General features: G+C 47.1%; 1 protein-coding gene across 1 annotated transcript in view; it reads right to left on the bottom strand.

Annotated features, from left to right (window-relative positions):
• Positions 1-15,589, bottom strand: part of CRACDL (CRACD like) — a 142,793-nt gene that overhangs the window by 15,975 nt on the left and 111,229 nt on the right. Inside the window, 2 exon segments of the mRNA XM_077749246.1 lie at positions 10,474-10,877; positions 10,880-11,592. Coding sequence (XP_077605372.1) covers positions 10,474-10,877; positions 10,880-11,592 — 1,117 coding nt within the window.

Here is a 15,589-nt window from a genome sequence, read left to right as displayed (position 1 = left end):
TCTGTGCTGTCAGCTAGCCATAAGATATGGGGCTGCTGAGACCTTGAGATGTGGCTGGTGTGACTGAGGAGCAGAAGTTTGAAATTTAATTTTAACTCATTTAAGTTTACATTTAAATAGTCACGTGCTGGAGATACTGGTGGGCTCAGTCAGTAGAGCATGTGACTGATCTTGGGGGTCGTGAGTTTGAGTCCCATGCTGGGGGGAGAGTTTACTTAAAAAAATAAAGTAACATAAACAGACACTTGAGACTAACAGTTCCATATTGGTTAACGCAGACCTAGATCCTTGCTACTCAAATGTTGGTCCATACCCCAACAGTACTGTTCTCATTAGAATCAGAATCTTCATTTTAACGAGATTCACAAACATCTCTAAGTTTGAGAAAGAGATGCCCAAGAACAGGCATTCTCAAGCTAGCCACACTTTAGAATCACCTGCAGAGTCTTTAACACTCCCATTGTCTGGGTCTCACCCTGCACTCATCAACCTAAACCTGAGGGGGTGGTGACCACAATTTGCGGCCAGCACTGGGGGTCATTGCACAATGATCTCAATGCTGCTCAAAACTTTCAGCCTGAGGGAGCCACGATGCTGCCTTCTGGCTACACAGAGCATCCGTCTGACCAACTGGTCCATTTCTGGAACTGGGCTGATTCCCTGCCATTGCCCTCTCCCCCATCCCATCAGTGCTCTAGGATCTGGTGAATTCTCCCCTCCTAAAATCAGCCAGTGCCCCCTGCCTCGTATCTGGACATCTACTCCCAAGGCCACCCCAATGATGCCCACACAGTCCTCAACTATGGTCTCACTGCTCAGGCTTTCGGCACCCTCTGCCCACTCTGTCATGAAGAACACTCACCCACTTCTGTCATGAAGATGCTGTCGTCCCTCTTCAAGCCCACTCTTCTCCCACCATACTGAGCCCTGGGATAAGCGCACAGAGGACGTCAGTCCTGCATGAGGTTCATGGCTGCCCTGAAGAAAGTGCTGCCGTGCACTCTTAAGTGGCACCAGCATGGTGGATGGACAGTGGGGGGCACTGCCCCTCCACACCCTAGGAGGGTGCAGGAACCTGAATGCTAGGCTGGCAGGTTTTAGACAGAGCAAAGCACAGTGTGACCCTGATCTCTTACAGTCCATCACCCTGCCCCAGATAGAACCAGAAGATTCTCAATATCTGCCTTGTCATTCTCAGGTCCTAGCAGTCACTGTGGTCACTTCAGAATAAAATGTAGACTTTGGGTTGAGTCAGTATTAAGTCTCCTGTTCCCCTGAATGCAGGATGCCTGAGCTGGGGTGGGAGCTCCTTTCCCAAGTGCTTAGGGTCTGGGAAGGAGGAAAGGTGGGGAAAATAGGCAGGGCTCTCCTGTGACTGGCTCCTGCCACTGCCTCAGTGGGCTCCATCCAATCTGGGGCTGGCAGGTGTCTGAGACCCAGCCAGGGATGCCCAGCTGCAGTTGCACCTCTCTGGCTGTGATTCAGCTCCCCCTCCGCTCCTGCTGCTGTGCCCCTTTGCCCTCTCCATTAGGCAGGGCTCTGGGAGCACAGGTATGTTATGTGGCAACCGGGGTGGCCTTAGTTCAGCACTGCCCAGCTGCAGGGCACACCTGACCAGCTCTCCCAGAAGTCCCACAGAAAGCTCCTTTGTAGACTCTGGACAATGAGGACCCCTGGCCCCACCCCATTGAGCTGGGGGCTCACAGAACTGTAGCTGTGCTCCTGGAAGAAAGTGTTCTGCAAATCCTCCATCTTCCTCTCCCCTCTCAGGGTCCCTGTATTTTCTCAGGGAGGTGGGGGGTGGTCCAGGACTCCCCACAATATTCTGCACAAATGCTCTCCCTGGGTTCTCATATCTATGCATGATTCTCCCCATCAGTTTAACCAGGGACAGAGAGAATCCCATTCCCATATACTGTTGTTCTGTGCAGCTCAGATGAGGATATTTTGGTACATCCTTAGGAAATTATGACTGTACTGTTGGAAACTGCATCACATTTTACAGTTACAAGGCTTCTGCTGCCCTGTGCATTACTAATAACCTCACTTTACAGAGGAGGAAATTAAGACTCAGCGGTTAAGAAACTCATTTGCTTAGAGTCCCACAGCCCCTGAAAGGTGGACCTTGGAGTAAAACCTCCGAACCCATACTCTTCAGTCTTACCACCCAGCCCGCTGCCCTTGTACCTGGTCATGCAAACCATGGCGGGTCCTGCAGGGAACCCACTGTCGGCCACAAGACTCCTAGGCATGGATACTCCACAGAGAGAAACAAAAATGTGGATATTCTCAGTGGGCTTAAGATTGAGTTCAGGACCACAGAGTGCATTCAGGGCAAGCAGGGGTGTGTGCAGAGTGCCAAGGGAAGACAGTGACAGGGGTAGGGCTGGAGATGTCAAAGGAAGTGAACAAGCGGCAGGCGAACTTAGGAAGGCTGAAATGAAATGTCGACCTTGGCCAGGATCTACAAAGCCCTAAATGCCTTCCCTAGGAAGGCATGGAGAGTTTTAAAGAGGAAAGCTCCATGGTTAGACCCAGACCTGGGAAGAGAGAGTTGCAGAGAAGTGCTGGGGGCATTGGGTTAAAGATGAAGAGAGGTGATGTGGGGGCAGGGTAAGGACACTTCACATTAAGATGGCCAGGACCTGCTGACCAAGAACGACATTTTTCATCCATCAGAGTGAAAACAAAAAACAAAAAAACTGTTTTTTTCATCTGTGCAGAGAGGTGTAAATTGGTACTACCTTCATCAGGGGTGGGGGAGGGGCAATCTGAAGCTGTCTATTAAAATTGTACATGCCCTTGAGCCAGAAAGTCCACATTTAAGAATCTGTCTTACAGGAGCATTGAGTGTCACGTCTAAGAGATGAATCACTGGGTTCTCCTCCTGAAGCCAAGACTATACTATGTGTTAATGAACTTGAATTAAAAAAAAAAAATCTAGGGGCGCCTGGGTGACTCAGTTCATTAAGCGTTTGACTTCAGCTCAGGTCATGATCTCATGGTTCGTGGGTCTGAGCCCCGTATTGGGCTCTCTGCTGTTAGCACAGTCTGCTGTGGATCTTCTGGCTCCCTCACTCTGCCCCTCTCCTGCTCGCTCTCTCCCTCTCTCAAAAAGAAATTTAAAAAAATTAAAAAGAACTATCCTACCAAAGGAACAGAACTCCATAGAGATAAAGTAGACAAGAGTGGTTACTGCACCAAAGAAAAAAAAACTTCAACACACTCAGAATGCCCTTCAGTGGGGAATGGTTAAATAAAATATGATACAGGTACTATGCAGCCCTTTAAAGGACTGCAGGAATGAGGTCAAGTAACTCATTCTGATCAGAAAAGAGGCCTATGTCTTACTATGGAGTGAAAATATCAAATTGTGAGCCAACGTGTATAGCATTTTTGTGATTAAAAAAAAGGAAGGGGGTTTCATGTACCTCTATCTGTATGTTCATACTGATGTAGCTCTGACTGCTACTGGCATGGGAAAGAGCTGGTGGTAGTTCCTTCTGTGGATAAGATTTGAGAGGTTTGGAATGGGTGGAAAGGAGGCCACTGTCATTTTTTTATCATTTAAGAGATTATTTTAAAATTTACATGGAGCAAAATTCATTTTTGCTATAGAGTTTTAACACGCTTAGATTCTTGTAAAAAGTCACAAATAGGATATGGAACAATGTCGATACCCCAAAGAATTCTCTCATGCCATACCTTTGTAGGGACCCTACCTCTATCCCCAGCCCTCGACAACTACAGATCTGTTCTGTCTCTGTATTTTTGCCTCAGATGTTATATAAATGGAATAATATGTTTTTTAATCTCTTGAGACTGGCTCCTTTCACTTAACATATGCATTTAAGATGTCATGGTTTGTACCAGAAGTTCATTCTTTTTTATTGCTGAGTAATATTCCATTGTTTGAATGACCAATTGAAGGATATTTGTAGTGTCCTCAGTTTCGGGGGATTATGAACAATGCTGCCATAAACATTCATGTACAGGCTTTCATGTGAACCTAAGTTTTCATTTATCTATGATAAATACTTTGAAGTGGAATTGCTGTTACAAGGTAAGCGTAGTTTTGATTTTGTAAGAAGCTGCCAAACTTTTCCAAAGTGATGGCACCATTTTGCACTTCTGCTAGCAATGAATGAGAGCTCTAGGTTGCTCTGCCTCCTCCCCAGCGTGTGATCATACTAGCTGTTTCAGCCATTCTAATATGTATGTAATGCTACCTCATTATGGTCTTAATTGGCGTTTCTCTAATGGCTAATGATGTTGAGCATCATTTCACGTGCTTATCTGCCATCTGTATATTGCCACTGGTGAAATATCTGTCCAGGTCTTCCGCTTGTTTTCTAACTGTATTTCTTGGCTTTGTACTGTTGACTTTTAAGAATGCTTTATATATTTTAGATACTAGTCCTTTGTGGGATATGTGGTTTGTAGAGATCTTCTCACATTCTGTAGCTTGTCTTTTTTCATCCTCTTAATGGCTCCTTTGGCAGAGCAAATGTTTTTAATTCCAGCAAAGTCAAATTTATCAATTTTTCCTCTTATGGACTATGCTTTGGTGTCAAGTCTGAGAACTCTTTGTCTAGTCCTATGTTCCAAAGATTTTCTCCTAAGTTCCTGAAAGTCTTATAGTCTCACTTTACATTTAACTCATTGAACCCCTTCTGAGTTAATTGTGATACATGATGTGAGACTTAAGTCAAGGTTTATATTTTTGCTTATGGATGTTCACATGCTCCAGAATCATTTGTTGAAAAGATGAAATAAACCCATGCAAATACAGTTTTAAAAACAAAACAAAAGTGCAAAAGTAATTTACCTGAGCTCCTTGGATTTATAAATTCAGGTTTTTCAAAAATTTAGGAAGTTTTTAGTCACTATTCCTCCAGATATTTATTCTGTTCAAATCTTTTTCTCCTTCTGAACTCCTATGACATGAATGCTAAGGCTTTTTAATATTGTTTCAATAGTTCTTGAGGCTTTTTTCCCTTTTTGTACTCAGGCTATTTTCTATTAATCTGTCTTGAAGTTTACTGACTCTTCTGTCCTCTCTATTCTCCTAATGAGTTCTTCTAATGACTCTTATTTCTGTTCCTGTGTTTTCCTGTCCAAAGATGTCTATATTTATTTTAATAGCTTCTATTTCTTTGCAGAGAATTTCTATCTTCTCATTTCAAGAGTGCTCACTCTTACTTCTTAGAGCATGGTATAATTGTTGCTTTAAAGATTTTTTTCTAATAATGCTAATATTTGGATCACCTCAAGGTTGGTGTTTTTTCTTAGAAAATTATTTAGGTTTTCCTAATTCTTTGGTATGTTGAATAATTTTGGTTTGTATCCTAGACATTTTGAGTGTTATGTTCACACTCGGTCCTATTAAAATTCTCAAAGGTTCTGCTGTACTGATTCTAGTCAGTCTCATCCAGGTGCATGTCAGAGACAAGCTTTCAACCTCATGCACCTAGGAAATGACCCTACCTCAAAGTATCTGCCTTCTGTGATTTCCACCCCCACAGTTTTCCAGCTAGAAAAGCAGGGTTTAGCCTCTGTGCTGCTGTGTGCTCCAGTGACCAGCACCCCACAGGGCAGAGAGGCAAGAGAAAGGAGCCTACGGGACCACCACAAGCACAACCTGTCACTGTTGCTGCTGCTGTGAGGGGCTGTGGCTTCACTACCAGATGTCTGTGGGCATGCTGTCCAGAGAGTCAAAGGACTCTGACCCCCACATGCTGCTATGGGTGGAGGTGGTGCTCATCTGAGTAGGTCTGGAAGGGTTAAAAGAACTTTGCCCTAAAAGATGCCGTTGCCACAGCCACCAGGACTAGAAGTTCCAGTTTGCTGCTGGCACTTGCCTGGCGCAGTGATGGGAGAACCCAAAGGGCCCCAACCTGCATGCTGTGCCACCACATGAAGGGGCTTGCTGCCTAGCTGTTGGCGCTCATATGGAGTAGGGCCTGGAACGTCCAACAAACTCTGCCCTGGAGGACTGGTGCTGCTGGCGGCGGGGAGCAGGAGAAGAGGGCTGTCGAGTCACAGGATCAGGGGTCAGTAAGGATGGTGATGCCATGAAGGCAAGGCAGGGAGGTCTTCGGAGTCCTGATCTCTCTGCCCAGCTCACCAGCTCCTACATGCCTTTCAGAATTCTCTGACATTCACTTCATGCATTTTGTCAAGGCTTTTAAATTTTATCAGTGGGAGAGATAGGGTGGTGTGTGTTTACTCCACCTTGGTCAGAAATGTAAGTAAGTCCCTTTTTACAGAATTTTAAAGCAGTAAGATTGTAAGGTGATTTTTCTGTATATTTTTTAGGCTTTTCAGTATTTTTCATATTAAAATATTTTTGATAACTCAGATCTTTAGCTTATCTGGATAGACGGGGGAACTGAGAAAGAAAGTGATCGGGGTTGGTGGAGGTAGGGATAAACTGAATTATGAATGTTGAGATGTCAAGTCAGGGATGCTCACAGATGGCTAAGGGCTGGCTGCTGTGGATGAAGGAGTCAAAGGAAGAGAGAAATTGAGGAAACAGATGGGAATATGAGATGTGTTCTGTCTGGGGGCACCGAGGAGAGGTTGGTGCACTGGGAGGCAACCAAGGATGAGAAAATATATGCAGCTGGAGAAGAACAGGATAGGTGGAGACATGGAGGCCCAGGATGTTGACCACCCTTGCTCAGGAAGGGACCATCAAGGGAAGGATAGTCCAAAAAGAGAAGTAGGTGTGAACAGACTTTTTTTTTTTTTTTTAAGGAATTCAAGATATATAAACACAACTGGCCCTTGAACAACACAGGTTTGAAGAGCTAGGGTCCATTTATATGTGAATTTTTAAAAATAAATACAGTATTATAAACATATTTCCTCTTCCTTATGACTTTCTAAAGACATCTTCTTTTAGCTAGCTTACTTAGTAACAATTCACTATATTAAGATCTAACATACAAAATATATGTTAACTGTGTTATCAATAAAAGGTCAACAGTAGGCTACTAGTAGTTAAATTTGGGGGATTACATGTGGACTTTCTGGCTGCACAGGGGGTCAGTCCTCATAACCCCTGCACTGTTCAATGATCAACTATATTTTCTTAAGCATACCAAAAGAGACCCCTTATGTTCTACTCAAACGAACGCGAATACAACTAAAGTAACTGTCATAGAGTAGGTAACAGTCTATTTGAGTTCCTTTCCTGCACAAAATGCCTCTGACACCCAAAGACAAGAAGAGCATCTATCTACACTCCCTGTGGTATCAGGCTGCCATCTGGCTCTTTAGACTGGTAAGTTCCTTGAGGGCAAGGTCCTCGTGCTTTTCCTGATGGCCTTTTGGGGGCCAGCACAGTGCTGTATGTATGGCAGAAATACATGCGGTATTTGTTGTAAGAATGAATGCATGAATGAGTGAGTTACAGAGTCTAGAGAAAGAGGTTCAGAGGCCTGGGTGTGCTACTGTACCACCAGCCCTGTCTGGAGGGAATGAGCTTGGACAGGAGGCTAAGGCTTATTACCAAATGAGGCTCCTGGGTGCCATCGGCAACTTGTCCAGCTATTCTCCAAAATACCCAACATGTGACCACAACCAAACGAAACAATCAAACACACAGAGAAAGAGGAATGACTAGAAGGAAAGGCCAACAGGGATAACATCTAGAAAGTGAACTCCTAAGCAGTGGCTTTTTTCTATATACTTTTTACGTTTTACCATTTTTCCACACGAGAATCTCTCTTTTGCCTCACTGTAATCCTGTGTGCAGGAAGGTGCTTACTAACCTGTCATTTAGACTCTGGGATCCACTGGCTTACCAGGAGGATGGGTAATGTCCTGCATAAGTGAACAAGGCTGGTAACCCTGGGCCATTCACCTCCTGTTAATGGTCTTGTTTGCACTGATGAGCACATACAGTACTGGGCTTCCAGAACCACCCCAACGTGGCTCTGCGAGGTCCAGCCCTCTTGGCAAAGCCGGGCTCCTCTGTTTACAACTGGGACATCCTCCCTGCCTCCCCCACTGAAGGATTCTTCCACACCTTCAGAGAAGGAAGGTGGGGATGTGGATGAGAGGAGGAAGGATAAGCAGAGTGCTGGGGCAAAGTGCTTGAGTCCTGAAGGTAGAATTGTGCACCCATCTGGGACACCTAGGTGACCTCTCTGGTGTGTGTGGCCCTGGAAGGCAACCAGGGGTGGCAGCCCATCCGGGAGCTCTGGGTAAAGTGCCTGCCACCACAAGGTAATAAACGGCAGTAATTAGGTCTTTCTGGAAAAGTGAATAATACTGATATTAAAACTTTTATTATCTGTGTGTTTTATATGAATTTAATTGCCTCCAGTGGTTATATTTGGGGAGCAATGAGGATGATAGTAGAAGTAATAAGAATGAACTAAGCCACAAGGGGATCCAATGTCTGGGGAAGATAGAAGCTGCTTTCACTAATGCGATCTGACAGCACAGATCACCCCTGTGATTCTACTCCAGTCTGCATGAGGCAGCCCCTAGACCCCAAGGTCCCAGGCAGCAGCTACAACCTAGCCTAACACTTGCCCTTCAAATACCAACACTTTGGGAGAGTTGGTTTCAAGCAGAATGAGGGTAATTCTTCCCTTCTTCTCTCTGCACTGAAATGAAAATCACAACCCTTGCCCTAAAGTAACCTAGATTCTTTCACCTTGGAATTCATCTAGATCAGCTACTCCTGTGGCTTAGAGAATGTTAAGTGGACAAGAAAATTCTTTTATACTATACTTTTAAGTAAAGCTGTAACAAATACCATACTTTATAAATTAAAGAAAAAACCAAGGTCTTTATAGACAAGTCCAGGCATTTGACAATAAACAAGCCTAATGCTCACAGCTTAGGCTGAGCAAGTTATAAATTATTAATGTGTCAAGCACTGCCCTCTGAAGCTTCTTTTCCAGCTTGGACCATGAACCCAAGTATCCTGTGTTTAAGTTCCATTCAGTCAGCAAACCCTTGAGAGACATTTTCAATTCTAGGCCATGAAGGTAGATGGTGCTGATGTCAGGGTTTTATCTGCACAAAGCAAACCCCCTCCTCCCTTGATATTTCAATGGGTTTTTGAAGCACTCTACAATAGCTTCAATAACTTCGTTGGAAATCTGCAGAGTGGATCATCAGCTACAGCTTGAACGTTTCCCAGAGCTCCCTGGCTGATTATCCTAATGCAGCGGCAGTAGCAGCAGCAAAAAATCACAGCTGAGCCAATGGGCCCTGGATCAGGAAGGCCTGCATCTGGGCTCTTTGAGGCGGTTTTCCTGGCACTTATCCCTGGAATTGTCACCTTAAGAACTTAAAGCACTATACACACACATACACACTTTCACTTCCTAGGATAAAAGCAGAAAAGATAGGAGTTTCTTTGAAAACTGTCTTTACATTGCTTTCTGTGAGCTAATTTTTTCCTATGTGTGCACTTCACCTTCCTTTTAGGGTGTGGGGTCCCCAGGAGAACAGCTGTGTCCTATTTCCTCTCTGTCCACAATGCAGTGCTTAAGTGGAGTCCTGGACTCACCAGAGCCGCTTAACAACATCCTGAAAGTTTTGTTTTTTTCAAGTAAAATTTGCCACGAAAAATTTCTCCTTAGGGCCCTCATCACATGCACACACGACTGGTCTGTGTAGTTTCATTTCTGGCACACTGATTTCCATTAAGAAAGGAACCCAGCAACGAGAGATTCTTTAGCTCTGCCACAAATACCCATTTCCAATAGATTTCTTGTTTCATCTGAAACACTATAAATAAAAAGTGACGAATGTCAAAGGCATAGAAAGGTCATCTATTTTGTCTCTGCTTATTTTAAAGGGCAGTTGCTTTAGAAGTTTCTTACATTCTGCCCCAATCTTCACACCACCTCCTTTCTGGGACAGGAAGTTAACGCCCACTCGGAACAGCTCCCCTTTTACAAAGGCTCGTGACTCCAATAAATGGGATGCTTCCCGCATGAGGCTGGGCCACATGAGCCTGATTATTAAACGGGAAAAAATTCTTCCTTGAGGAGTGGGGTGGGAGGTAGGGATGGGGGAGGGGGGGAAGGTCAGAAGGATACTAAGTGACAGAGGAGCCAGATGCTTTATTTATAACCAAGAAGTGGTGTAGGAGCCAGGAGTACCTCCATCTACCAGAGTACACATAGCCCAAGATTCTGGAACTCACTGAGTTTCCATCCTAAGAAATGGAAGCGGCATTTGAGTGATTCCCCTGAGAGGCCCATATCCTCACAGGGAATATGCTGCAAGATCGGTTTTTATATTTTCCTTACTTCTCTGAACTTCCAGAAAATCCTGCTCCGTTTCCCCCCTTCTCCAGTCTCTATTCCTAACTCTTGATGAACCGTATTAGTGGTACCCTGGGGAATTCCGACGTTTTCATCCTTAGAGCTTGCAGACTCTGCGGACCCCGGACTTGCCCACTGCCCTGCCCCTCCCCCACCGGTTGCCTCGGGCTCTTACCAGCTGCCCTGTGCGGCGACCGCGTCTCAGCCGTCCGGGTCTCCCGTCTGGGGTCCGGGGCGGCCTTGACCAGCTCGCCGGGGCCCGAGTCCGGGGGCGGCAGGGGGCGGCTCTGCAGCAGCGGCTTCCTGGGCAGGGGAGGCTTGGAGCTGAGCGGCTCCGAGGGCCGGGCCCTCCCCTTTCCCTGCTCGTGCGGGGACCGTGCCCCTCGAGGGGAAGGGGCCTTCGCGACGTGGCATTTGTCGTCTTTGGGGAGCAAAGCCAGCCCCCCTCTTTCCAACCGGATTTCAGCGCTGTATCTCTTTACCCCTCTCGCTTCGGCAGAGGACGCCTCTCTGTGCTTGAAGGACAGAGAGGTGGAGCGCAGCTTGATGGCAAAGGGGCCTCTGTCCTCCCCCGAGGTNCGGGGCTCTCGCTCACCGCCGGGGCTTTGTGCTTCAAGCAGCTCTTGGGAGCTGGGGGGCTTGGGGCGGGGGCCTCAGGAGATCCCTTCCCTTCCCCATCGGGCTTGGGCGCTTCCTGCGTCAGCTCCACCTCCTTCTGGACACTTTGGTCTGGCTCATCTGGACCGGGGGCTGTCTCCGAGGTGGTGGCAGGGTCAGCCTCGGGAGGTGTCATGTCCCCATCAGGGATGGAGGGGGATAATCGAATCTCGATGTCTCCAGAAGCGCAAACCACCTCATCAGCGGTTTCCCTGGCTGGGGGACTTGTGCTTTCCAGGGACAGCTCCTCCCTCTGGTTTTCGCTGTCAGGGTTATGGTGGTGGTGCGGGGAACCCTCTGGCAGAGATAGGGACTCTGCGCAGAGGGCTGGGCCTGACTCGGGCTCCGTGGCCTCGGGGGTGGCCAGGCGGCTTGAGGGGTTATCCCCAAGGAAGCTCTCCTCCTCGGCGCTGGCACTGAGTGCCGGGCAATGCTGCAGGCGCGCCCGCCTGGCCCGCGGCCCCCCAGATTGCAGCATGATGGCTGGTCCCCCAGGCTCAGGGCTTCTGTCCAGTCCCACATCCTGCTGTGCAGAATTGGGGTTCTCTTCTGTGCTGACTTGGGGTAACGACTTCTCATCGTATTCCTCTTCCTCTGGGGTGCACGTCAAATCACTCAGGGATTCAGACTGTGCTCGCTGCCAGAAATAAAGAGGACAAAAGACAGCATCATTATGTCAAATATTAGGAAGCCTATGACCTTCCTTTGTATAAGAGGAAACTGTGTGTCTCTAAAGCTGGCACCTAAGCAGGCACTGACACAGGATGTCTCTTAATAACTCCCATAATGGTCTGTTTGTGACCTTGCCTTACAAGTTGAGCTTTCAGCAGAACAGTGGCAGCTGTGCCCTCAAAGTAAATGGTGCTGAAGGTTCTAGTGGCTGAGCCACAAAACCAGTGGACACTGCTCTAAACAGTGAAGCAAAGGGAAGGGGATCAAATCAGCTGGGGGTGTCTGCCATGCTTTACAAAACTCCATACCTATTAGTTCATTTACTCTTGATTGATCCCAGCAAGGAAGGATTATTTCCTCTTTGCACTTGTAGCACTGGGAGCTCAGAGAGGCTCATACCTTGGTCAAGGCTGAGCTTATTAGCTCAGGTGAAAAGCTGGTGCTCCCTCTATGACCCTGTGCTGCCTGAGAGCTAGTTTCCCATCTCAGTGCTCTCTCTCTCTCTCTCTCTGTGTGTCTCTCTCTCTCTCACTCTCTCTCTGCAGGAATGTGCCCCAAAGGTGAGGTCAGACTGGTTTGCTAAAGGATGATTCATATCACATCAAACACAGTCAGGAGCAAACCACAGCTTATTTATAAGATAAAGTCCAAAAGCATAGCTGATAGGATCAAGTCCAAACTTTTCAGCTAAGTCAAAAGTCTTATATTCTTTGGTCTTCAATCATTTCTCCCACCCCCTGCTCAGGTCAAGCCATGACCCGACTAGTGACTGTGCCAGACTCTGGACCTGTGTGACTGGCCAGCTGCTCTTTCCCCACATCTCCAGAAGTTCTACCAGTAATCCCCAAGAATCATCTCCGATTCCACTTGTACAGGAGGTCTTGCCTTGTCCCTGCAGCTTATGGTGCTTCTTTTCTCCTGGAGCCCTACAAGTGTGCCAATCAAACACTGCCTTGTGTTTTTTGAAAAGTCTCTGGAATTTAAATTTAATCCAACTTCCACCTTACTGTACCCAAAGTCAGTTGCTGCTCTCTTAGTAAGGAAAGGAAATCAAAGTAGCCATGAATCATTTGAAAGCCTGAGAAAATGACCAAAAGGTTGAGGGTGTTGAGGTCAATCTTCTTGTAAAAATTTTTTAAGTTTTTTTGTTTGTTTGCTTGTTTTTTAGAGAGAGAGAGAGGCACAGTGTGAGCAGGTGAGGTGCAGAGAGAGAAGGAGACACAGTCTCCGAAGCAGGCTCCAGGCTCTGAGCTGTCAGCACAGAGCCTGACACGGGGCTCAAACCACAAGGTCATGACCTGAGCTGAAGACAGATGCTTAACCCACTGAGCCACACAGGCTCTGAAGACCCTGAGGTCAATCTTTTTACAAAGTTCAGGATATCTGACCTCCTTCCCTTGATGTTAAGAAACATTCAGGGAGTGTTTGCAGTAAGTTTCTGGGGTTTCTTGCTGTGTTATTTTAACATTTTCCACTGGCATCTGCTTGCTAACAGAACACAGGATAACTGGGATGTCTGTGACAATACCTAAGTGAACTCTTGCCAAGATGTACAATTCTATTCTGGAATTGAAAAGAGGAAGATGTGCAAAGAAATCTACAGAAGAATTTTCAAAAGGCTCAATAGGCGTCACAGGCCTTTTGCTACTACAGGATATCACTGATGTTGAAACCTGTTTAGGATACGGGTCATGTTTTAAAACTATTTACTAAATGAGCATAAAGCTGAGAAGCAGGCCTGGCTGGGAGCATCCCACCTTGGGTCATGGGCAGCTCTAAGGAGATAAGCGTGGAGGGCCAGGCAGGACAAAGGTGGTATGGAGCATAGACTTGGACACTGAATAGAGGTTCTGCAGGGAACAAACTGGCTTCTGACTTGGCCTGGGCTCATGAGCTGGATACAGTAGGAAGGTTTTTGTTTGTGTTTGCTGTGTTATTTTAACATTTTCCACCGGCATCTGCTTGCTGACAGAACACAGGATAAGTGGGAACACAGGATGCATATACCTACTCCCTCACTGCTGCTGCCTCCCCACCTCCCCTCTCCTGGACCCTCACAGTGGCCTCACAAAATCAAGAGGGGACAGGGTACCAGGAAAATCCTCATGGTTGGGAGAAGGGACCTCATGGCCCAAGGGCAAAGGGGGCTATGAACACTGGAAGTAGAGAGGCCTCTACCTTAGGACCCAACAATGACTCTGGTGATCACTGGGCAGATACCTCTGCCCAGTCAAAAACCTAAGGTATCCATGCCTGCTCCCTACCAAGAAGGGAAAGCAAAGAAGGAAGGAAGATATGTAAATGACAAAGTTTAAATCAAGGACTGTTTACCTGGACTGACTAAATCAGAATTTCTGTTATTCTAAAAAATGGGGTTCAAGAGCTAAGTTCAAATGTAAAGAATGAATGAGAGGTACAGCTTTGTCTAGAGGATACCAAGACAGGATGTTGTATTGCTCCCCTCTGGAGTATGAGCATGACTTCTCTCTGCCACAAAGTCCTGAGCAGGCTGTGGCTGGTTATCCGTACCCTTGCCAAGACAAAAGACATCCCCACGGGAATAAACCCCAGACTTGAGACCAGAGGGTGCTGGCTCTGTCCCTTCCCTGTGGCCCCACTCAGCATGAAGACAGCAGGTTGGGAGTTCCTGGTCCTTGCCAAGTCCCACAGCACCAAGCCTGTAAATGCATTGGGTGTGCAAGCATTTATACAAGCGTCCGGCTTGCGCAAGGACACATCGGCCTGAGGGTAACCACAGCTGACTTCTTTCTCCAGCCTTAGTCCCCTCTACAGTCAACCCTGCTGGCATGAGTTTAAAAAGTACCTACCTTCCACATGCCTAAAGGAAACCCCACTGTCTCTCGGAAGTACCCAGAATCCTAAGAGGTCCCAGCCCACCGTCCCTAGATGAGCACCTAGCTCATCCCAGGCATTTCATCAATACCCCACAACCTTGTCTCCAGGGACGGAGGGAGAGAATGTTGGTCTGTGAACATCTCTTTCTCAGCACTGTCGTTCTCTGTGGCCAGTCTGGCCCCACACCCTGCCCTCAGCTCCTCCAGGGCTGGGACACTGTGGGCATGAGGCAGTGGAGAAGTCTATAATCCTATTTGGACCTCTAACCTATGAGTACGATGAAGACAAAGCACTCTGTGAATGAGTTCTCAGACCCCAAAACTACGAGCTGACAACTACACAGGCAATGTGACCAAAGAGGGATCTGTCCTCACAGGGGCACAGTCCCCATGCTAATAAGTACGTCCTTGTCCAAGGCAGGAGTCTGTGCTAGTGTGTCAGCTTACCTGTCACAGGTTCATGTCCTCATTCGTTCATCCATTTAGCAAACGTGCACTGAATGCCAGCTGTGGGGCTAGCATTGCTCTAGGGGCTGGACGTAGGGCTGGGACAAAGTCTCAAGAAAACTGGCAATAAACAAGTGAGCACACACATTTACAAAGGTCACTTCTGTGTGCGGCCTGTGCTATGGGGAAAGTGAATGTGCTGGGGGGGGGGGCTGCTTTCTAAAAGATGGTCAAGTGAGCCCCCCTGGGCTAAGACTCCAAGTCTAAGGAGCCAGCCAGGAGAAGGGTGTCTCAAAGCAAGAAATCAAGGCCTGAGGCTTTGGAGGCCAGCTTTGGAGGCCAAAATTTGTTAGGTGAGTGAGGGGGACGATAAGAGTAGGTCTGAGAGGTAGGCAGAGCCTGGTCGTGCCAGGCCTGGAGTGTGGACCTTACACTCAGTGCTGTGGGAAAGCAAGGGACGCACAGCACGTAGCAGCTTTGAGGGAGGTTGAGGGAGGTGTTGCTGAACCAAAGAACAGATGGCATGTTTATGCAGGAAAGAGACATATCTGATGTGTATTGAAAAAGATGAGCAACTTCAGCTCCTGCAGATGGTTCTACTGACCATGGGGGTTTCTCCGAAGGGGCACGTGAGGGGAGAGAGGCGGGGGTGGGTGGGAG

This window comes from Crocuta crocuta, unplaced genomic scaffold, assembly GCF_008692635.1.
Source record: "Crocuta crocuta isolate KB4526 unplaced genomic scaffold, BGI_CrCroc_1.0 scaffold118, whole genome shotgun sequence".
Classification (NCBI taxonomy): Eukaryota; Metazoa; Chordata; class Mammalia; order Carnivora; family Hyaenidae; genus Crocuta; species Crocuta crocuta.
This window is presented reverse-complemented; position numbering and strand designations above follow the sequence as displayed.